Genomic DNA, 23,530 nt, shown 5'->3' with positions numbered 1-23,530 from the left:
ACTAGTGGTGTCCCCCATGGCTCAGTATTGGGCCCATCCTGTCCAATGTCTTTATTGATGATCTGGATGAGGGGATTGAGTGTACCCTCAGTAGATTCACAGATGACACCAAACTGGTTGGGTGTGTCAGTCTGCTGGAGGATAGGAGGGCTCTGCAGAGGGATCTGGACAGGCTGGACTGCTGGGCCAGGGCCAAACAGATGAGGTTCTACAAGGCCAAGTGCTGGGTGCTGCTCTTGGGTAACAACAACCCCATGCAGTGCTGCAGGCTGGGGGCAGAGTGCCTGGAAAGCTGCCCAGCAGAAAAGGACCTGGGAGTGCTGGGCAACAGCAGCTGAACATGAGCCAGCAGTGTGCCCAGGTGGCCAAGAAGGCCAATGGCATCCTGGTTCATATAGGAAATAGTGTGGCCAGCAGGACCAGGGAAGTGATTGTCCTTTTGTACTCAGCACTGGTGAGGCCACACATCAAGTACTGTATCCAGTTTTGAGCTCCTCAATTCAGAAAGGACATTGAGGTGCTGGAGCGAGTCCAGAGAAGGGCAATGAAACTCGTGAAGGATCTGGAGCACAAGTCCTATGAGGAGCATCTGAGGGAGCTAGGAAAAGGAAGCACAGGGGTGACCTTATCACTCTATACAACTACCTGAAAGGGGGTTGTAGCCAGGCAGGGTCAGCCTCTTCTCCCAGGTAACTAGTGACAGGACAAGAGGACACAAGCTCAAGCTGCATCAGGGAAGATTTAGTTTCGGTATTAGGAGGAATTTCCTCATAGAAAGGATGATTAAACATTGGAATGAGCTGCCCAAGGTGGTGGTGGAGACACCATCCCTGGAGGTGTTCTAAGGGAAGACTGGATCTGGCACTCAGTGCCATGGTCTAGTTGACAGGGTGGTGTTGGGTCATAGGTTGGACTTGATGATCTCAGAGGTCTTTTCCAACCTAATTAATTCTGTGACTCTGTGCTTGGCCTGTAGCAGCTCTTTGTTTAGAGAAAAAGCATTGTTACAGGCTGAGCAGGGTTGGGTTTTTTTTTTTGGACCTATCACGAAGGGTCCTGGATTCTGATACAAGACTTTAAAAACAGATGTGCCGTTACTATTGTTACACTGTGGGCATCTACTGGATTCATCTATTTTAATTCTTCACATTAGCTGTTAAATTATCAGCCTTCAGGTTTTGAAGATTAGATAGAAGACTAGGCTTAATAGACTAGATCCAAAAGTAGGGGAAAACAAGAGTAAAACTGGGAGTGGCTCTACTCGGCAGAAATGGACTTTTTGGTTTTTGTTGTTTTCCTTTAACTGCAGTCCTAGGGTTTGGTTTTGGTTTCGTTTGTTTTGCTGCCGGGGCGGGGCGGGGCGGAGACGGCGGGGAAGCGGTTCCGGGGTTGGGAGGGCGGCACCGCCCATCATGTGACAGCGGCTCCGAGGGGAAGCGGCGGCAGGGCCGTGCGGGGCGCGCCGGGGGCGCCGACAGGTATGGCAGGGCGGGCAGGGCAAGACAAGACAAGACAAGACAAGGCAAGGCAGGCAGGGCAGCGCCGCGCCGCACCTCTCCCCCCTGCCTCCCCCCCCCGCATACACACCCTTCCCGGTGCGCGGTGGTCTCGGCCCAACCGCGCTCCCCTCCTGGGGCGGGTGGGAGCGGCCTCTACCACGGCGGCGGGGCGGGGGGGAGCGGCTGGCCAGGCCTCGGGGTGGGAGCGCGCCCTCCCTCTCTCTCGCCGCTCCCCTCCTTCGGGGCGGCGGCCGCGCCTCTGCTGACCGGGCGCCCTCTCGTCTCGTCTCGCAGGCCCGCAGAGGTGGCGGCGGCAGCAGCGCCGGGTGGGCCCCAGCCATGGCCGACGTGAGTGTGGCTCCTCGGGGCGGGCGGGACGCGGGCGGCGGCTTTTGGCGGGGGCCGGGAGTCGGGGGGATCGGGCCGGGACCGTCCGGGGCGGGGGCGGGCCGGGGCCGGGCGGGGAGGCAGCGCCGGGGAGAAGGGGTGTTGGGGCCGGGCGGGGAGGCAGCTCGGGGGCTCCCCCGCCCTCTCCGAGCGGGTGAGTAACGCGGTGCCCGTCTCTGCCCGCAGGACCTGAAGCGGTTCCTGTACAAGAAGCTGCCGAGGTAACTCTGGGTCTCTGCGGGGCGAGGGACCGAGGCCATCTAATCCCAACCCCCCCTGCTATGGGCAGGGACACCTCTCACCAGACCAGGCTGCTCAAAGCCTCATCCAACCTAGCCTTGAACACTGCCAGGGCTGGGGCATCCACAGCCTCCTTGGGCAACCTGTTCCAGTGCCTCACCGCCTTCCCAGTAAAGAATTTCTTACTAATATCTAACCTAAATCTTCCCTCTTCCAAGTTGTACCCATTACTCCTTGTCTTGTCACTACAGTTCTTGACAAAAAGTCTCTCTCTGGCTTCCCTGTAGGCCTCCTTCAGACACTGGAGGGCTGCTGTGAGGTCTCCACAAAACCTTATCTTTTCCAGGCTGAACAGCCCCAACTTCCTCCAGTCCCCTTATCAACTTTGTGGCCTTCCTCTGGGCTTGCTCCAGCAGTTACATGTCCTGCATATTATTGGGAGCACCAGAACTGTACTGTCTGAACTACACAGAACAAGTATTAAATTACTGAAGGCATCAATTTTTAACATGTTTTCCCCCTTCCTTGCACGTTTGTTCAGAAAAAAAATCTTTGCTACTAATTACTGTGGTTTTAAAATGGTGTCTCTTCGTCATCCTTCTTTTTTTTGCAGTGTTGAAGGTCTTCATGCTATTGTGGTCTCAGACAGAGACGGTGTGCCTGTTATCAAAGGTAACTTCAGCTTCTTGCTGTACCCTACAGCTGAAATCATGATTGAACAGCAGGGGGTGGAGAAGTACAGCAAAATCTTCTCTGGTTATGCCAAATACCTGAATATACCAAATGGAAGAATTAAATTCGACTTTTATTTCAAGTTCAGTAATTGATTATGTACCTCTTTAAATGCATCCGTTTGGTTGTGTCCTCAGTAATTGCAGTCCATGGAAGTTTTCCTTGGTGAAAGGGGTTTCAATGCTATAAGGTCCTTATATCTTCAAGTCACTCGCAGGCTGATTGATACTGAGTACTAGAGAGTGCTTAGCGGTATTTTGTTGACTGGGCTGGTCTGTGCTCGGAAACAGTTGCATCCAGCTGTTACATATGTTTAGTTTGCTTTTTGGTACTGTAGTTTTTATCTTCTGCATTTCTTGTTCAAGATGCTTTTATGTTGTGAGTACGCTAGTTTAAAGATACAAAGGTTCAAATACTGCAGATTTTTTTTTTTTAATCCGGAAAAGTATTGAAACACTGAGCAGAACTCGCACATCTTCACCTGTTCACAGTCAAGTGACTGTGTTGCAGTAATCAATTCAAAGGCTGGAATGGGTGCACACAGTGAGGGACACAAAACCCAAGGGGCATCAGCACAGGCTCTGCATCCTAAAAGAAAAGACTGTTTCTTAGGTACGCCAGGAAGGACGCTTGGTGTAATGAGCTTTCATCACATACAGAGCATTAAAGGATGTATTGCTCATGAAGATTGTCTTGTGCTAATTGTGGAAGCACCTAAGATGTGCTGTGTGTTCCCCAACAACAGATCTGCTTTTGGCAGAGCACTGTACTGGATAAGGGCTTGGGATGCAGTCAGAGATGCCATGTAAAGATAAGAATTTTCTCGTTTTGTTCCAGTTGCCAATGATAATGCTCCAGAACATGCACTGCGACCTGGCTTCCTGTCCACCTTTGCCCTTGCCACAGATCAGGGCAGTAAATTAGGACTTTCTAAAAACAAAAGTATCATCTGCTACTACAATACGTACCAGGTGAGTATCCTGAGTGTGCTTTGTCTTCAGTGACCTGAGCTGTTTCTATTACATTGAGCAAGAGAGAGTGGTTTAAACTTTTGTATCCACTTGGCTGCTGTTGAAGTAATTGTGGTTTATTTCTTATTTTGCTTAAATGGCTAAGCCAGACTTTCACACTGTTTATTAAACTTCCCTTATATGTCTCAAAACTGAGATTTACTCACTGAAATTGGGAAGGTTTTCTGTACAGGTAGTAATCACGAATTTGCAGCAGATACTGCTCATATGGCCTTCAGAATCTGTTATGAAGGGTTTATGTTCTCTTTTATAAACAATATTTGTTTATAGTTAGTGACATCTAAAGTTAATTAAGCACATGCAGCCTACTTCACGTAGTGTGACTTTGAGGTGAGAAAATTTTGAAATACCACTCACATTGTTCACAAACTGATATTTGTGTAATCCATCACCTGCTTTGTTTCTGCTCCTTCTCAAATTCTAGTGGTCCTGAGAGCTTCTTGTTATGACTGCAGTAAACTGACAGTTTAGCCTACAGTGTATCAAGCTTTGTTTGGATAATAAATGGGTCAGTGAGTTATTTTACACACATGGAGTACATGCTTTGATTCTCTTGATGCTGTAGCTTATTGTTATGCCCAAAGTTCCAGTTCCCTATTAATGGAAGAAGAGATACTTCTGTGTAGGGAACAGTATTTTAAAATGATAAACCTGCCTGCCCTCTTGTTTCCTCTGGAGAGTATGGCCTCCATGGTGTACTCTTCAGCATTTGCAGCTGAATTGGGTTTCTGGTGGACAACACACTGTAGAACTTGGAGGGGAAGTACCAGGCTTTTCCCATGCAGCTCCTTGTACTGTGTTGTAAGTTCTGTTGGTATTTTTAACCATTAATCTTGAGAAACAGATAAACTGAAAAGTCATCCCTGTGGCTCTTGCTCCTGCTTGTCCTTTAAACTGAGAAGGCTGCTTTTTTCCAAAAGAATTTGCGTCAGAGCTCCAACGTCCAACATGCATTAGCTTCTGTCTGAGCACTGTTCTCTCTCCTTGCAGGTGGTGCAGTTCAATCGCTTGCCTTTGGTAGTGAGTTTCATTGCTAGCAGCAATGCCAATACCGGTATGTCTTCACATGCATTTTAAATACTGCAGTCTTTTAAGGCCCAGGTATTTAAGTAATTGAAAATAAATTACCTGAATTCACTTCTAACTGTATTAACTTTGCTCCTGCTGTGAATTTTGTCGGCATATTGTGAAGGTGAGAAGGGAAAGGTGTGAGTAAAAATTCAGAGATTTTAGGTGACTTGCTGAAGTTATTCTTCTAGAAGCATGTTTTTCCTGTGACTGACATTACTCTTGCTACCTGAGAGTGTTTGCTATCCTGGCAATTACTGTGCTGTACAAACCAGTTATTCGGTCTCTTTCTGTCGGTTCCAGGTTAACATTTTGCAGTAATGTGCAGCTGTGTCTTCTCAGTTCTGTGGGGTGGGGAATTCCTTCAGCCAGGCACCTGGCCTTGCTCATGATGGCACTGGCTGATTAATATGAGCAGAAGGCACTGGATTTTGGCACAGCTGTTTGGGCCCCGGTAGCTGTGGGAAGCAGCAAGGCGATAGTGGGGGAGAGCTGCACTGTGTGGGGTGTGCCTCTGCTAGTGGTGGGGGCTGCAGGCCCCTTGTCTGGGGGTGCTGCACACTGTTCCCATGGAGAGTGAGCAGCTCAAGTAAAACATTTCATGTTTTGAAAAACGCTGCCTTTGACTTAGGAGGGGGAGGGAGCTGCAGGCTTTAGAGAGAGGCTTCTCAGTGATGTTGTCTGATGGAATGTTGTGTCTCTTTTCTCTTTCCAGGGCTCATTGTAAGTTTAGAGAAGGAGCTCACACCCCTGTTTGAAGAACTGAGGCAGGTTGTTGAAGTTTCTTAACTTGATGGTATAGCCAGAGTGCAGCATTCCTCTGCAGCCCAGTGGACAGAAGGATTCAATAATCGTCAGTCAAATAACATGTCTCAGAAGAAATATCACAGCTCCTTAGTATACTAAGTAAGAGTAAATTGTACATAGTACTGAATCTGAAATGATCTACTAGTGTGTTGTAGGTGGATGTTACTTTAGGCCGTGCTTCTTGTATTGTGCAGTACTGGAGAGACCACCAAAATAGCTCCCATGGAGTTTAGCTGAGCCAGATCGGCACAACGCTGTTGGCTCAGACGAGCAACCCACAGATCCTTTGCTTTACAGGGAACCAGGCACACAGCAGGGTGTATCCTCAGGCCGGCCACTGCTACATGGTGGAGAGCAGATCAGTTGTGTAGTGTGATCAAGGACATGGTTGAAGCATATTGGGAGAGAAGGTTTATTAGCAGTGATGTGTCGGTACAATCAATAAATATCCCGGCTTTCTTACATGGGTGATGCTTTGGCAAGGGTGTGCTACTAATCTGGATGCTATCTGCATCCTGCTTCCACTAAGAAGAAAGTTGTTTCTATGGAAGCTGTCGCTTTAGGAGGTTTCCTGATGCCCAGCTGAAAGCACCCAAACCATGTCTCACTTCTTCATAGGGTTTTTTGTGTAATATGGTTGTGAAGATCTCATGTCTCAGTCTTTGTGTGGTTTCATCACTGGTGACACTCTCAGCTCATTTACTCTTAGGTTTTCATAAGTAAATAAATATAAATAAAATACAGTATTTTTAAATGACAGAGACTGGTCCACTCTTCTGTTGCACCATAATACCCCACAGCACATCAGCTTTCCTGTGCTGAGAACAGGTCTCTTGATTGTAAATGCACAAAATCTAGAAGTTTACAGGTTGAAAACTAACCCATGTGTCTCTCACTTGGGCAGCAAGGATACACAGTCCTGTGCCAGTGCAGAGATCCTGCTGGTGGGGATCAATCCTGTGCTCTTTGCCACCCCCTTGTTCCCTCCCACATTCCCCTTGTGATAACTGCCAAGCACTGCAGGTCTGAGGGAGAGCTCTGGACAAGTCTCTGCCTCAGGCTGGGAAAGGGGGTGCCACAGCCCCTTGTTTACACCTTGGGGACCTGCAGCATCAGGCATGATAGGGGGAAATGGTGGAGCTGGAAATGAGCACTGAGAACTCTTGGCTCAGAAGCTCTCCCAGAGACTACAGATTGTCAGTCAACCCTTTGCCATTTAAACTGAGCTGCAATGAGACTTTTGTTGCTGATCTTTACAGAAGCAGCTGGAAATTGAGCCCCAGGGTGTCTCTCTGTATTTCTGGCAAAGTGCATTTGTGTTCCATTGAAGGCCTACTCCTGCTGTTTGTCTGCCTGTGGTGGCTTCCAAGGCCAGCTGAGTGCTGTTTCTTTTACTGGCTTCAGTTTGTGACACCCATGTGCTGAACATGTTTCTAATGTTTTGTAAAGCAGCTGTCCGTGTGAAAAAGGGAAGGTTGGTTTTGTGGTTACACGTCAAACTCCATTTCCAAGCCATTTTCCCAGAACAGTGATGCTGCTGGAGAAAATCATCTCTCTCTTCCCCTTACGCTGCCACTCTCTCACACAGACTCAGCAAAGGTTTTCAAGCTAAATGGAAGATGCCAGTTTGTCAAACCACTTCTTTAAGGGAAAAAGGAGGACAAAGCTTTAACAATACAGTACAGGAAGACAAATACCCGTGCTAGTTTTATAATGACATTTTATTCAGAAAACAGTCTGTATAAAAATATTTACAAGTATTTTGAATTTCTAAGTTGGAATAAAATGCTATTCCTATGTCCAAATCTAGATTTTCTTTCTTCCAGTGTGTTTTAATCTTCCTCTTCTGCAGTCTTCTCACAGTAAAAAAAGTTACGTAACACTGACCTGCTGCGTGAGCAATGCTCAACACAGACTGCAGTGTTTGCACAGTGGGAGGTTTGTGTGTGCTGTTTCAGCATAAATTTGACTGTTATGCAGGGAGACAGGGCCTCCCTGCTCTTTCCCTACCCCTCCAGGAGACTCAGGATTGCTCAGGGTATCTTGCAGGTGGATCAGCCAATGAGGTCGGGCCAAGTGGTCTTGGGCCTCTCCAGTGTGTCAAGCTTTTCTTCAAAAATGTAACATCTATTTTGACTACAGCACCAAAGTCCTGAGCTTCCACTTTTTGTCCCTGTAGTGAGCCACACTGTTAAATGTATATGAGTCTTGCACAATACAGATGTAAATTTATATCAGGTTATGTAGAAGATGTATTCTGTTAAATTTGTATTTTTAGCATACATGGTGCTCCTTGTTCAATATAAAGCAAGCAGTGCTTAATTCTAAACACAGTTCTGGTCAAAATCTTGTTTTGAGTTCTCTGTGTGAGGAAAAAAAACAACAAAATCTGGTGCATTTTGTTGTGATGAAAAAAATACAAAGCCTGGTGCATTTTCAACGGGGACTGTAATGAGCCTGACTCGTAATGCTGCTAACAACGCTGGTGGCTGCTACAGGCAAAGCTCTTCTGCAGAGCCCTGTCACCCAGCCTTGGGGTCCTGTGGCACCTCTGTCCTGTGACTGCCTGGAAACAGCTTCCTGTTTCTTGTAACCCTGGTTTGTAAACAAGTGTACCTACATGATGCTGCTCACCATTACCTATTTGAAAAAAGCATTCACTTGTAGCCATCACTGTGGTATAAATCTAAACCATATAAAAACATATCTGACCAGAACTAAGTCATCCATCACTTTGAAAAGGGCCGTGAAATATTCTCTGGATTACAACATAGATACTATTCACAAAAATGTAATAACCTCTGTCATTTTTCTTTTGGCTTAAAGCCTAAATAGGTAATAAAAAAGAGATATTTAATGTTTCCAGGAATGACTCGTTTTAAATAACAGGCTCAAGTTTACAGAATGTGATACTGATGGTTAGTTGTGATGGAGCTTGCAATAAATTATCAAGAGTGCTCTGAATAACCACAAAAGTTGTCAACAGCGACTACTTCTGTGATGAGTTAACAGGTGTTTGAATTAAGTGCATTACAGGCATACACCATATCAAACCAACCCTGGTTTTGCAGCAGTCTCCATGTGTGATTCCGCAGCCGGGGAGCACTCGGCTGTGGGGATCCTTTGTGTGCAGAGCTGGGTGAAGGTCTGTGTGCGGGCGCACAGGCAGGCACACACCCACTGTGAGATGTGAAACTGTCTTCTAGTAAGCACTGCCTTCCCTTGGCAGAGAGGCAATTCCTGCCAACGGAGCAGTGCTGGCGGCACAGCTAGGAACTGAGGGTGGCGTTGCGTTCCTCCAGCTGCTTCCGTATTTGTGACTGGAACAGAAAGACAATCCATTACTGTTTGTCGGCATGCGTGCGGATGTGGGTCAGTATGACCAACCCGATTACTGATATTTCTTAGGAATTAGTATTTTCAAGCCTTTACATTTTCTTCTCATGACCCAACATGTGTGGTCTGTGCTGATGATCCATAATGTTTACCAACCACATAATGACAATCCTTAAAGATGGAAGTAATTTTTTCTTCCTAATGAGCATGCATATTAAAAGTTGCATCCTAAAAATGTGACCCTGGGTTTGCAAGCATATACATTGTGCCCCTGTACTCAGCACTGGTGAGGCCACACCTCAAGTGCTGTGTCCCGTTCTGGGCCCCTCTATTCAGGGAGATCATTGAGGTGCTGGAGTGAGTCCATCAGAGAAGGGCAATGGAGCTCATGAAGGGTCTGGAGCACAAGCCTTATGAGGAGCTGCTGAGGGAGCTGGGCGTATTCAGCCTAGAGAAGAAGAGGCTCAGGGGAGACCTTACTGCTCTCTAAAAATACCTGAAAGGAGGTTGTAGAAAGGTGGGGGTCGGCCTCTTCTCCCAGGCAACTAGTGATGGACAAGAAAAAATGGCCTCAAGCTGCACCAGAGGAGGATTAGGTTGGACATTAGGAGGAATTTCTTCACAGAAAGGTTGATAAGATATTGGAATGGGCTGCCCAAGGAGGTGGCGGAGGCACCATCCCTGGAGGTATTTAAGAAGAGACTGGATGTGGTACTCGATGCCATGGTCTAGTTGACAAGGTGGCCATCCGTCAAAGGTTGGACTCAATGATCTCAGAGGTCTTTTCCAACCTAATTGATTTTGTGATTATGTGAAAATTATGTATTCCAGCCTAGCTGGCCTGGAAGCCAGAACAAATATTCCCCTCTTGCAGGTGCTGAGAACTGTAATACTTGGGTGCTACAGTACTGGGGGGGTTCATGATTGGCAGTACCAAGGGTGCTGCTGCCTGAGCTGTCCTGCCATGTAACTGCACATCCCTTACCAGTTTCCATCGCAGTATTTTAATCCACTCATCAGCTTCTATTCCAGTTTTTGCGCACAGGTAGTATGTCCTTAGTGGGAACACTAAACTGTAAGTAAACAGAACTTTCTTAGATTGCTAGAACAACTGGGAGTTTTTCCTAAAACTGAGCCCAGCTGGCCTGCACCAACAATTGGTCAGACAGAGCCGGGCAGGAAGGCTGTGCTCCCACTTAGTCATCAGGAAGGAGGTTAACCAGGAATGGCCGACAGTCATTTACAGCTCAGGGAGATGCTGTCCCAGGTCCATGGGGATAAAAGACCCTTGTCTGGGCACAGAAGTGATTACCATGTGACCTGTAGTAGTGTCTGAACCCAAGATCCATGGGTCTAGGAGATGGTTATACAGGCTTACAGAATTAGAAAAAGAAATGCCCACTACACATAGGCCCACCTTTTGCCAGCAGTAATTTGGCAAACCATGCAGGACTGAGGTTGGCTGCCAGAAAGAGACTCATGACTTAGAGGATCAGCAGGGTCACAACCAACAAGGGACCTTTCAGAAGCACTCAGTGTTTACATTTCTAACTTCCCTTTCTATTTTGACCTTCCCAGCAAGATGAACCAAGTACTGCTGCTTACCAGAAACAATTGACTCTTTCCTGGGAATAGTCAAATTGCACAGCTGAGCATTCAGTTAAGTCAAGTGCCCGAATCGGTTCTGTGGCCTTGAAAATAAAATGTTTTTAAAATGGGAACACATGAAAACAGGCTATCTCAGGCTATCTCAGTTCATCTTCAGTGCATTTAGACCTTTACTAGATTTTTCCAGGCATAGATACAATAGTTGTAACACTATAAATCCAAACTAGCAAATGTAACATCAGTATTATCATATGAATTGATCTAAATATAAAAAACCCAGGACAGTTCAGATCTGGACAAAAAACTAGAGGAGATCTCTATTTCAGGAATGTTTGAGCTAGATGCAGACTGCTGAAGATTTGGCTGATGCCTTATAATGTAACTGACACAGCAGCAAATCTGGTATCACTTCCAACTGAGGTTTACAGAGACAAAGAGATGGGTATAGGTCTTACCAGACCTAGGCAGCTGTTGGAGATTTAATTAATTCCTAAGTGCCTTAAAAGGATGTAGCTGGGTAAGGAAAAATGCAGAAGCAGAGCTAAAGTAGTGTTTGCAACAGAAGTGATGAGTCTGGCTGCCTGAGCGGTGTGTGTGTATACACACACACACACACATATATATATATATATATACACACACACATATTAGTTTCTTTGGACAAGACCAGGAGTGTACAGATGCAGGGACACAGACTGTCTAACTGCAATCCATCTCCCTTAAGAGTTTCATTCTCCCTAGGTGTGAGAGTTCTTCCTTGATTTGTTTCAGCCTCACAGTGTTAAGACCTCAGAAGAGGCAGCTTAAGCAGAAAACCACCTTGCTTTCTGCCTAAACACCCTTAGCTGTTCCCATGGTCCTTCATCAGGTGTATGGAGGTGTCCGTTCCTTTCTCTGCTTTCCTTACAATTTTTGTTGGCTCAGTGGCTAGTAGTTATAAGCTTCACTAGAGGGAAGCCACTTGTGCTATGGTGTGCTACCAAATGTTATCCTAGGACTAGCTGCAAGCTGCTCACCTGTAGGTATCTGCAACTCCACAGCAACAACAGGAGTGCCAGGAGACACCAGACCTGCTGCCGGGAAGGAGGCCATATTCCTGACAAAGACACCTTCTTGCCTGCTAAGTCACTAATAGAGTGCTGCCTCTTGAAACGTTATCCTGTAAACTTAATTCAAGTTGGCTTGAACTGAAAACTGATGGAAAGCAAAGCAAAAACATAACTGTTTATAAATTGTAATGCTTGGTGAGAGAAGGCAGTTGTGTCTGCTGTTGCATAAAAATCTGTTAAGAGACTTGAAACAAGTCTTGGCAGAGGTGCAGAGGTAAACAGTTTGGCCGTGTTAATGAAGGAACCTGAACTGGAGGCACTGTAAGGGCAAAGAAACTCTAGAGGTGTTTCTTATCTTTACTCAGATTAAGATAGAAAGGGAGCAGCAACTGTAAGGACATGACGCTTTTCCCAGATGCTGGAGGTTAATCTTTGTCAGATGAAATTTTTTAATGAATGGTTTTCTATGTATACTTTTTCTACCTAAGACCACTTGAAATAATAGGACAAAATAAAAAAATGCAAAATATACTACTAGTATTTTTAGAACTATTTGGATAGCACGCTATCTGTTAGGTTGCGTGTCTAAGCTACCAATAAAAGCTGTGTAGTGCTGGTAGCTTAAAATCCTCTTAAGAAAGCACCTGAACAATATGTTCAAGGCCAGGCTGGATGGGGCTCTGAGCAACTTAGTCTAGTGGAAGGTGTCCCTGCCTACAGTGAGGGGCTGGAAGGAGATGATCTTTGAGGTCTCTTCTGAGCCAAACCATTCTGTGATTCTATGAAAAAAAACACTGTGAACAACAACCCTATCTAGTAGCTAAGACTGACAGAACACAATAAATGTTTTCCAGCTGTAAAACTTATTTTCTCCTGTTGAAGTCATCAACAAAACTCTGACTTGACTTGAAAAGTTTGACCCCTCTGACAGTATGAGAAGCTTTAGCTTGGGAAGCTGTGATACAGATGCGAGAAGCAAGAGATACAAGGAGGCTGCAGCTGCGTCTGTAGAGGTTTAAAGAGCAAAACTGGTGTTTGCTACTTACTGTCTGGTCTTTGAAATACTTAAGTTCATTCCTATGAAGTGTAAACCACCTTGTCTTCCAGTTCTGAAAGATCAAGAATGGACGGTAACTGTCTTGGGTGAATTCAGTCTAATGCTTCTTAGGAAAGAAAAACATTTTAAAGCTGTTGACTTGCTCTGTTTTACAGTCATGCTCTGTTGTTGGTCAAAACACAAATTGCAAGGGAATGCAGGTAGAGCTATTTCAGCTCCACACTGTCTGTAGGTTCTGTTGGTGATCAGAGTGGAAGACAGCAGTAAGAGTTTTCCTTACCTTAACTATTTTGCCTTGTTTTACCAAATATCCTTCTTTTGTACCAAGCTGTGAAGTAATAAGGAAAGGGATCAGGGTTAGAGATTGAGCTCTGTTTCTATTTCCCACATTCCCTTCTTTGCCTACATCCAGAAGAAGGAAGAGCAGCTTGTTCTTAGGGAAACTCCCTGTAGCCACTTGCCTTGTCCTCACTCCAATTCTCCCCTCAGACAGCTGGATCCACCACTAGGGTAAACACGGACCTATGCTGGCTCTGAAGGCAACCTCCTAGACCGTGCCTCCCTCAGTGACCCACTGGCCTGCATCTTCTGAACAAAGCACAGCAAAATAGTTGCAGTTATAGTTTATGTAGTAAAGTTACATGTTTCTGACTCAGTACATGTTGTAACCCAAAGCACATGGGGTTTAACTGACAGTGAAATTATCCACAGAAATTGCTCCTCAAATGCAAACAGGGGAAAGTGCCATTTTACTGTGGCATTCTCTTCTCTCAAACAACCACATGCTTGAGAAGAAAAACCTGTTATGTTCAATGTGCTTTTTGAAAAATTGATTTTTGAGCTGTTTCTCTGGTATCATGAGTAGCACTTAGACCTTATGGCTTCTCAGATCCTGAAACTCTGTGTAGGGACCTGCGAGACTGCAGACCTCTGAAAATCAAATTCTTGCCAAGTTACTACTTGTTCTTGAAAAAATATTGTCTTTTTATTTGTGGTATGTGGAAGTCAAGCTTCTTTGGAGATTAAAGCGTAACTTGGCTGTGAAGGGTTGGTTGTGAGACACATCAGAAGTGGTTCTTTTATCAACTTTTTCTCAAAAAATATAGTACATAATTAAAATACCTTCCTCTCTCTTCTGAGCAAACTGTTCTCAAGAAACCACCTGTCTCACTTAGATATGAGTTACAGAGGATTTAGAACCTCTAATTACTGTCCAAGTGAGTCTCAGATGTCAGAACGGGTGGCCCAAATGGATATGATGATTTTTTTTGTGTTTTTTAATTCATGATGATGTTACTGCTAAGATGGCATTCTAAAAGGAAGATAACAGGACAATGACAATTTTTCACATATTCTTTGTTTGGATGGTCAGACTTGGTTAGGTCAGCTGCAGATAATGTTTTCCCAGTGACATTGAAGGTTTCAGTGACAACATTATAAAAGCGTTTATTTGTCATGGGACCTTATTTAGCAAGTCTGTGTTAGTTTTGCCTTGGTTGGCAAAGACTTCCTGCATTTACAAACCCATAAAGGGATGAATTACTTGTCTTACTCCATAGCTCCCTCCATCAATCATGCTACACTCAGGCCAGAAGCACCCCTCCTACCAGAACACAACTTACTGAGGGAGCATTTGGAACAAGATCACTTTCTGTCCTTCCCGTCTGCATTGCAGTGTGAACTCGGACGGACTCATAAATGGAAGGTTCTTCCACTTGCCGTGGGTAGGGATGCTTTAATACAATTAAGGTTCCTGGAGAGAAAAAGAGCAGGAGTAATTCCTCTGGCGGGACCATTCGAAAAAATAATTGTCAGTAGCTACCTGTTTGTGGAATGATTAACTTTACCTTTTCCTAAAATTATAAATGCAACTGTGAAAACTGTAAATACATGGTCCCTTTCCAAAACTTTTGAACTTACTAATGCTTGCAGGGATCACTTGACCCACTAAATTCCCTTCCTGCAAAGGAGGCTGGCTGGCTGGGTAGGAAGGATGCTAAACAGGATAGGAGGCCATAACAGTCATTGGTTTTGCCAAACAACCCACTACTTGCTGGTTAAACCACTTAATCTGTCAGAGCTTCAAATACAGACTTTCTACCAAGAAGCCCATGTTACCATCGCCTTTAACTGTTTTTACTGTAACTCTTTCCAGTTAAATGTTTTGATTATGGCCATTCTTTGTTCTCCAAATAAGGTCACATTTATTGCACTTTCCCTGAAAAAAAAAAGCTGCATTCTCAATAGTGAATTTAATACACTATTCAAAATAGTGAAGAACTTGCTTAAAATAGTAACTGCTATGCGATCTCACTTCATTCTTTAAAAATAATGTCCCAACATACCAAGTGCTGCTCCATTTGCATTTTATGCTGATATTGCAGGTCTTAAAGAGGAAAGATGCTAGAATTGGTAAGAACTTGGACTTAAAACCTACGAGTGAATGAGTAATTTAGTAATTTTGTAATGGGAAAGGCTAAAAAGTGAAGTGGAAAACTTGTATTTGAAGTAACCAACTGAAATCTATTCAGAGGCACAGGGGGTGTATGCAAATGTGATATATGCAACTTGCCATAAGTGAAAAAGTCAAAATTAGTTTATGTCTCTCTGGTCTTGCAGAAAAATAATGCTTTATCATTTAAAATGAAATTGAGAACACACCCATCACCATTCTACAGAAACTACTCTTAAGCTGTTGCATAGAATCAGAGTACCATCATCTGTACACCATGGATAAAGAGCCCCATTGCAGAACTGGAAGGTCTAATTTAACATTTTATACAGTATTTATTTTTGAGTAAGTTCTCTGTGGCTTTTTTTTCTCCACAAAAGATACTTGTACAGAATCATCAAATGACTATACACAAGAACTAGTAAAAGCTGCACTGGAGCAAGATTCCTCTTTCGTGTTTGTGTATGGTGTCTATTTCTACAGAAGAATGAAATTAGTCCCATTGTTAGAAAAGCTAGCTTTAAATGACTGGCTTTTTGGTCTGGCTAATTACTGGCTACATTTTTACATGTTTTCAAAATCATTTAGTTAAAAACTGATAAACAAAGCTAACAGGTAAGAATAACATGTTGACCTTGTTACTTTGAAAGAAGATCCATCTTGCCTGTTCAATAAACCATCTCAAAAAACACAGTAGTCCCACATTCCTTACAGTTATCTGTAGTTTAGAACAAAGTCTACACATTGCACTTCAGAGAAGTAGATGATGGCAAATTAAGCTGTAATATGGACAAGATTGGTTGGGCTTGAAGCACAAACCTGCAGCTGTCCCAGTACAAAAGAATCATGGACCAGTACAAAAGCACTCCATGGACCAGTTTGCATGGGTGTAGGCCTCTGTGTTTAAGTATTGATCAAAGAGAGTCTGGTGAGCCTCTTCAGACACAAAACTAGCTCCTGTGAGACAAACTTAAGTGGAAGATAGTAGAAACCATCACACATCCTATTTCACGTGTCTCTGTCTTATAAAATCCTGTTCAAAAGCAAGGAGAAGATGAAAAATGCTGTCTTCCTTTACTCCTTCATTCCTGATCTCAAAGTGTTTCTACAGAAAATTGTTTGCAAGTATAACATGTAATAAGAAAAACTGGTCCAACTACTTTCTACTAATGTCTGAGCTAAAGGTCACTTGCTGCTTTTCACTGAAAAAAAGTGTTCCCTACAAAATCAGACTCTCTTCCTGGCCCTTCTGCCAACCTGCTGTGTGACCCTGTGTTGGGACAGACATTCTGCCACACTGACACATGGCTTAGAGTTGACACCGATGAGCCCCTAGCCCATTTTTGACAGAAATCGGTTACCATCCAGGAGAACTTTGACACCCGTATCTGAAGGAACATTGCCTGAGTGCTAACACTCTCTTCTTCTCTACTGTTATCCGTGGTAAGGTAAAGTGGAATGTTTCTTAATGTGATGTTCAAGTTTATCTGTTTTTTTTTTTATTCTGTAGCACATCCAACATGGAGGTTTCACAGAGCAAGCAGAATCTGAGTAGGAAGCCTTGAAGTGATAAGTGAGCAGTGTTGATCCCATCCACAGAGATCACATATCACCAATGCCTTGCTTACTAATGTGTGTAACATGTGCAGTGAAGGAATGAAGAATGGGTCAATACAAGTTTTGTATGTCATCTGAAATCTTTACAGAGTTAGGACTGTTGATGCACATCTGATTGCACAGGAAAAAATAGCTACACAAGTAGGAACTCTGTGTTCAAACCACTCTTCAAAGCAATTTAAAAAGACAATGCTTTGAAAGATACTAGTGCCATATTGAGTGTACAACTGCATTTTTCTTGGGGGGAAGAAATTTGCAAAGCAACCCTTGAATTTAACCCTGTTTGCATTAAAAGAGCACTGGTGACATATTACAGTTAATGGCATGTGCTAACTACCATTTAACTGGTCTCTTGCATATATAACTAGTACTACTCTGAGTTATTTGCATACACTTTCTACAGAGGATACTGGAGTTTTTGGTACTATCTTGTACTGACACATCTTCATCTCTTACGTTTAAAGAAAAACCTAAAACTGGCATTATTATGATATTACGAATCTGTTTCTCCAGGGGTTCTAGTCTGGTCATGTTCAACTCACTTGTAGGAATCAAGTTTAATCTTTTGAGCTTTAATTCAGGCAGCACATTGTCCGTTAAAGAAGCCTATGCTTTTTCTCTCTTAAAAGCAAGACAAATCACTGTGATGGCAGATGGCATCAGCAGGCTGATGCACTGTAGACAGAACAGGAGAGATGGTTCAGACCACATTCCCTACAGGAAAGAGGAACATAACACTGCAGACTCTTTCCTTAGATGAAGAATAGTGAAGGTAAACAATTTCAAGTCCCTTTTCCATTTATTCTTATAGGAGAATTTCAACTTCATAGATGAATATTTATTTGCTCACTAAATGCCCTTTTTGAGAATGTTCCATTCCTTCCACTACAGGCACATTTTGAAACAATCATCCTCTGAGAAATCAAAAGGAGCTCATGTCCCTGGTTAGCAAAAACTCAGTAAACTTACATGTGGTTTATCTTCAGAGTACTTGAAAGATTTTTTTGAAGTGGAACTTTTTAGATACCTGAGGGTAATAAGAATGTTAATTTATGAAGAGGAACACTTCAGCAGTAGATCTACTTGCTAACACATTGGAAGCTCCTTTTACTTAAATCTGTTTGAAGCATGACTACAAATGTATTCATACAAACATATGGCTCTCCTTACCTGTTTCACTTCCAATTAAAGGCTGATTGGCAAAATGCATGACCAATTCCTTCAAGCTAGAAAATTCATTAAACCCAAATTTGAATGAAGTTCCTGTGTATTCAACATGGAAGTGTTTCACAGAATCTTTTCCCCTAAAATAAAAAAGGAAAATTTGTCAAGGCATAAACGCCAGAGGCTTTTGGGATATACAATCCTTAAATAGCAGCTTTCACTACAGGAAATCTGGCCCAGAGCACAGGCTGACATTTGTTGTCCTAGCAGTAATACCACTGCCATTACTGTCCCCACTAATATTCAACACATCCAAGAACTGGATTTGAATTGCTGCTTTACAGATATGAGATGATGAAAGCCTAGAAAGGCCAAGTGACTTAACCCTTAATTTAACTCTTGCATCAGTAAAAATACTCATAAAAGAGATTTCAAGCCTTCTGCCTAAAAACAATGATATCCCTTCACTTACTGGCTTTAGTCTTGATATTACTTGGGACGTGTCTTACTTTTCAGGAAGCATCATAATCTCATTTAAAATGTCTTCTATTTCTCTTTCAAAAATAAGCTCCTTCTTTTTGCACCCAAACAGGGGTTTAATAACCTACTTTTAAATACCTAAGGCTTTACAATTTGTCTGCTTTGTCTCTATTTGGATGAATGGTTCCTCTGTGATGGGCACTACTAAAAATGAACCAGGGTCCTTTGGCCGTAGGGGAAGTAACAGCATTTGTTTGTGAAACCTGATGGTATTAGAGAAGTGTGCAAGGCCTCACTTCCTTGATGGGCAATTATTTTGACTCAAAAGAAAGTGAAGCACTTAATGAAAGCATTTATCCAGTGAAAAAGTTACTTTTGTTAATGTTACTGGCACTTAAAATAGTTCAGAGTAAACTTTGTTTGAGCCAAAACTTATATAGGAAATATATTGAAAATAGAGTGAAGAAAGGGATTTATAGCATCTTTTCCATTGTTTACTGTCACTTCCACTGAAGATTATGATTTCAATCAGTAGGTACTTAAATATTCATCTCTGAACAGTATTCCTGATATTGTAGAACGTGCCTCTATTGGCCTCCAACATTTTTGCACTACAGTCAGCTGGGGCACAATGCCTGCAACAAGCCAAGTGCAAATGTTCCTCACTAGTGCAGAGCTGCTGTAACTCTGCTGCAATGACAGGATTTTCCGTCTTTTCCTCTAATTTCATAAGAAATATAATGTTGCAATGAGAGCAACTTCTACTCTGTTTCCTACTTCCTTCTCAAATTGGCTAATTTCAGTGGGGGAGCAGACTTCGGGCAATACGTGATCTCCCTTCCTACAGCTGTCAATAAAACCCTCAAGGGATGTCTAAGCAGTTTTTCCTTTAAGAAAATCCAAAACTATAATAATGACTGAAGTTCCTTGTGAGGCAGAGGCAAAAAGTAAAGCTACAGAAGACATTTTAGGAGAGAAAGAAAATGACAGCCAGAATTGCTAAATTTATCCTTTCCACAAAAATGTATCAGAACAAAACTGACTTACTTATTCTAAAATCAAGTTTTAATATTAGTCAAAAAATTGAAAGGAAAATGTAAAATTAAACAAACATAGAAAATAAACATTTTAAAATCAAAATCAGTATTAAGGGAACAGTACCACCAAAAACTGATGTAACACAATAAAAGATCAAACTCCAGATTAGGCTATTCAGTTCACATGGTAATGCAACAAGTAATTCTTGAAACTACATGAAGAGCTGAACAAGAGATTGGAATAGGCCTGAAATAGACTTTTCTAGGTCTTCTAAGGCTAGAATTTCTTAAAGTAGCAAATTTATTTTCATCAACTAACACTTTTGTTTCCTATTAAAAGAGCAACTATTTAAATTTCCTTTTATTACAATAAGTTGATTCCTGAGTGCCTTTTAAAACTAGCTTAAATAAATGTATGTTTTTAATTGTCTGAGGTAGACTATCTCAAATAATGCTTAGTTACATTTTAAAGTCAAAAAATATTAACAAGAGAAACAATGATTCATTTAAAATTACTTTTTTTAAGGAAAGCTATTACTTACAAATGCCACTATTTTTTTTCCTAACACTTGCACTCAATTCAGTCGTTGCTACTCTGAACACTCGTTTTGTAACATCACCTTTAGATCTGTTGGGCGCCCCCAAAGCTCCTTGTATAAATAGCTCTCTATAGTGGTAATAATTTTAACAGTGTATGTATAGGCACACTTGCTCCTGACCTTCTGTCAGAAAAGGGTGAAACAGCTCATAGTTGCCTTTTCTGGGGAACAGGGTATGTGCAAATTGCACTTCCAAATTGTAACAGCTCGTGGTACTGCATATGCAGAAAGCCACAATCTCAAGGGCATATGCCGTGTTCCTGTCCGAGTTGTAAATAAGCAGCATTATTACAGTGTTCAAAGTGACTTTAGTTCAAAAAGTTACTGCGATTCAGCTGAGCTGTGGACACCAATTGTTCAGAGGCTCAGTCTGAGGCAGAAATGAGCTTGAATGCAGTAGCTTAAAATTTCACTCTGAGGCTGCTTATTCAGTTGCCAAAGGCTAAGAATGTATTTAGGGTTGGTTACCTCCTCTCAGCTGATATGCAGGGACCACCCTGTGTGTCTAATGCACATGTCCTTTGTGTTGTCTTGCTAAAATACTGTGGCTTCTCTACTTCTTGGGAGAGTCTTTAAATGTGATTCGTAGTGAAGTACCCAGGCCAGGCTACCTGTGCTCTGTATTGGTTGTGTCCTAAACTCACATAAATTGCTGCAGTTGACTTCAAGGGCCTGACATCTGTCACCTCCAAAATACTGTCTAAATCAGTCATGCATAACTGGCTGAGGCTGAACCCTAGCCCACAACAGAGGAGTAAAACCATCAAGTCAAACATTGGAACATCCTTCAGAGATGGTGGTTCCTATTCAGCAATTCAGAAACTAGTGAAGCTAGCACCTATTAAATTGTATGTTTGCCACTATCCTCATCATAAAACTTCTCTACTCCCATCAGCTGTTTCTTAAGCTCTTGTAACTGCCATACAGATTTTTATCATGCAGACTGAAAATCTACAGCCAATCCATAGAATGATGTTTTCTACCAATAAAATTAATTTATAATTTGGAAAAATGAGAGCAACTCTCAAATCCAAGCCATTTTTTTTTCCTCTAACAAAATGTCGTTCAGTGGGATTACACCATTAGGAATATACTTCAAAATAGTCCAAACCCTAGGAAAAAATCAGTAGGTAATCTCAATGCATGAGACATGCAAACAAACATGCGAGTAAGTGCAGCATTATATTAATTCACTCTGCCCATACCCTACCTTACAGAGAGGGAGTACAAATCTTCCCTTTCATTACTCTTCCTCAAAAGATAGCTGCCATCCCGCCCGTTGGAAAGCAGCAGCGCTTCTGCTGCATGTCGGGTGAGATTATCATGGTACCACCTGGGAAGACACAAAGGGTTAAAGCATCATTCTCTCAGCTCTTAATTGACAGCTGCTGCTGCTTTTTGGAGCAGGGTTACAGAAAGAGGAAGGACTGCAACAACACTGTTACAATTTTGAGTTACCATCCTACTCACAGGTTGCACAGATCCATGCCCCTTTCAGCAGCCACCTTTTGACATGCTCAGAAAACTATTTTTTGTTAATGCAAAGTTGTGTACAAACAGCTGACAGTCTGAACCTAAAGAACCCTGCAAATTCTACTTGTCTGAGCAACGTTACCCAGGTCTGTGCTGATAAGGTGAAAGCAATTTTGGGGGGTATACAGAATCCTCTGTCTATTTTCAGAATCTGTACTTCCTGACATATGTATACGCTTTGGTACACTTCCTCTTCTGGGGCAAACAGGCAGCACTTAAACTCCTCACAAACTCTGTATTTCCCACAACAAATCTACAGTACTAAGATCTGCAATTAAACATGCTTGCCTAAGCTTAGAATTACAGGGATCAAAATTAACTGACGAAATTTCAGTGAAAATTAAGAAATCTCATCGTTGTTGCCACTTGGCCACACAAGGTCTGAGAAATGGACGAAAACATCTAAACACCTGCTTCAATTTAACTTCAGTGAAAATTAACTTCATTTTTCTATGTGAAAAATTTTGCAAGGAATTCAGAGGGAAAAAAAGTCCTACAAAGAAGTCCAGGAAATGTAGTTTATGGCTTTCTTTCCATTCATTTCCATTCCATTTCATCTTAACGTTCCATGGTAGAAACGCCCAATTTCTTTCAACAGTCAAGGATCTCCTTAGCAATGAACCTGAGACTGAACACAAAAAACGCTGCAGCTATAAAATGTTGGAGTTCCAATCCTGTAAGACGTGTGTGCAGATATTAACAATAGCTATATACACCCACTAGAGCCTCTGGTGCAGGAGGGAGGGATACTACATCCAAAGCACAGTTCTGCAGGGAACAAGCTTCCTATGTCTGTGAGTGAAGTGGTGACAGGTCTCCTTTCCCTTCCTTTAAATTGTGTGCACCTGTAGCACTGGGCTCAAAGTCTATCACTGTTTCAGACAGAGAAATACAGTTTCACTGAAAGCAGAAGTGTCATCATAGCACTTTCCAGAATTTGTATCACGGCAGTCTTTAAACTGAACCCAGGTGCAATTGTATACTCTTTCTCCTTAGCTGTTCTTCACAAGTTGCCACTAAACTTGTCATCTCACACAAAGCTCTAACTCTGAATTTGGACAGCTGCCTAGTTGAAAAGCCAGCTGGCTGATAAATTGCTTTATAAGAGACTCCAGACTGTTAACCCAGCGGAAGACAAGATCCTTGTGAAACTCAATACCGACAGGGTATTGCTGCTTTGGCTCTAGTTTGTGGTTCGGGGGCCATCTACACAGTGGAATAATATAATGAATATTTAAAGATCAAAGTGTCATCTTCTGAAACACCTGTCAGCCAAAATCCACTTTGGTATTAACTGCCCAAGTAAGTAACAGTCAAAGGTCAGATCTGTCCTGATGTGAAGAGGATCATATCAGCATGCACATTTGGCTGGACCCGCAGCTGGGAAGGTAACACTGCATTTTGGGTGGGATTTCATAACATCACTTCTCTTACTTCTGTGCAAAAGAAGCATACGTTGACAAAATCTGTAACCGGTCATGAAGGAGGTGAATTTAGTTTGACATTTCTCATAAGTGTGCTGTTACCTTATTTCCAGAAATGCCTTTTTCTAAGATTTGAATTAAGGTTTAAAAAGTGCTATGTTTAAATCCATGCTCTCTTTAAACATAAAAGGCCAGTGACTAACAAAATTTTACCACTATGCAAAAAAAAATAAATAAACTAACCAAAAGCCAACAACAAAACCCCACCCACTTAAATGGGAATATAATTTTGTTTGAAAGTGCAGTTTTGCTAACAAGGTTGCACCAGTCATCTTGCCTAAATATGCTGTCTCAGACAAAAATCCCTCAAATGTTACTGTGTTCCTCTTGCTCATCTTAAAAAGTAGAAG

At 42.6% G+C, this 23,530-nt stretch overlaps 2 protein-coding genes across 2 annotated transcripts in view; one reads left to right on the top strand and one right to left on the bottom strand.

The window, feature by feature from the left end:
- Positions 1-1,418: 1,418 nt before the first annotated feature.
- LAMTOR3 (late endosomal/lysosomal adaptor, MAPK and MTOR activator 3) lies at positions 1,419-6,523 on the top strand. The gene is made up of 7 exons (XM_017822252.1): positions 1,419-1,478; positions 1,794-1,847; positions 2,073-2,107; positions 2,740-2,798; positions 3,696-3,829; positions 4,880-4,943; positions 5,673-6,523. The coding sequence occupies exons 2-7, from the start codon at positions 1,839-1,841 to the stop codon at positions 5,744-5,746; spliced, it is 375 nt and encodes a 124-aa protein (XP_017677741.1). The 5' UTR covers positions 1,419-1,478; positions 1,794-1,838; the 3' UTR covers positions 5,747-6,523.
- A 910-nt stretch (positions 6,524-7,433) lies between these two features.
- Positions 7,434-23,530, bottom strand: part of DAPP1 (dual adaptor of phosphotyrosine and 3-phosphoinositides 1) — a 22,018-nt gene continuing 5,921 nt past the window's right edge. Inside the window, exons 2-9 of the mRNA XM_017822251.1 lie at positions 21,374-21,496; positions 18,054-18,187; positions 14,437-14,567; positions 13,095-13,142; positions 12,804-12,866; positions 10,706-10,791; positions 10,086-10,173; positions 7,434-9,084 (exon numbers count right to left, since the gene is read on the bottom strand). Of these exons, the coding sequence (XP_017677740.1) occupies positions 9,034-9,084; positions 10,086-10,173; positions 10,706-10,791; positions 12,804-12,866; positions 13,095-13,142; positions 14,437-14,567; positions 18,054-18,187; positions 21,374-21,496 (724 nt within the window). The 3' untranslated portion in view covers positions 7,434-9,033. The remainder of the gene's footprint in view (positions 9,085-10,085; positions 10,174-10,705; positions 10,792-12,803; positions 12,867-13,094; positions 13,143-14,436; positions 14,568-18,053; positions 18,188-21,373; positions 21,497-23,530) is intronic.

Source organism: Lepidothrix coronata, unplaced genomic scaffold, assembly GCF_001604755.1.
Source record: "Lepidothrix coronata isolate B3197 unplaced genomic scaffold, Lepidothrix_coronata-1.0 Scaffold96, whole genome shotgun sequence".
NCBI lineage: Eukaryota > Metazoa > Chordata > Aves > Passeriformes > Pipridae > Lepidothrix > Lepidothrix coronata.
This window is presented reverse-complemented; position numbering and strand designations above follow the sequence as displayed.

Excerpts from the sequence above, each read along its gene's own strand:
- LAMTOR3 (XM_017822252.1), top strand. Across the intron at positions 2,108-2,739 it reads CTGTACAAGAAGCTGCCGAG|TGTTGAAGGTCTTCATGCTA; the intron begins GTAACTCTGGGT and ends TTTTTTTTGCAG. Across the intron at positions 3,830-4,879 it reads GCTACTACAATACGTACCAG|GTGGTGCAGTTCAATCGCTT; the intron begins GTGAGTATCCTG and ends CTCTCCTTGCAG.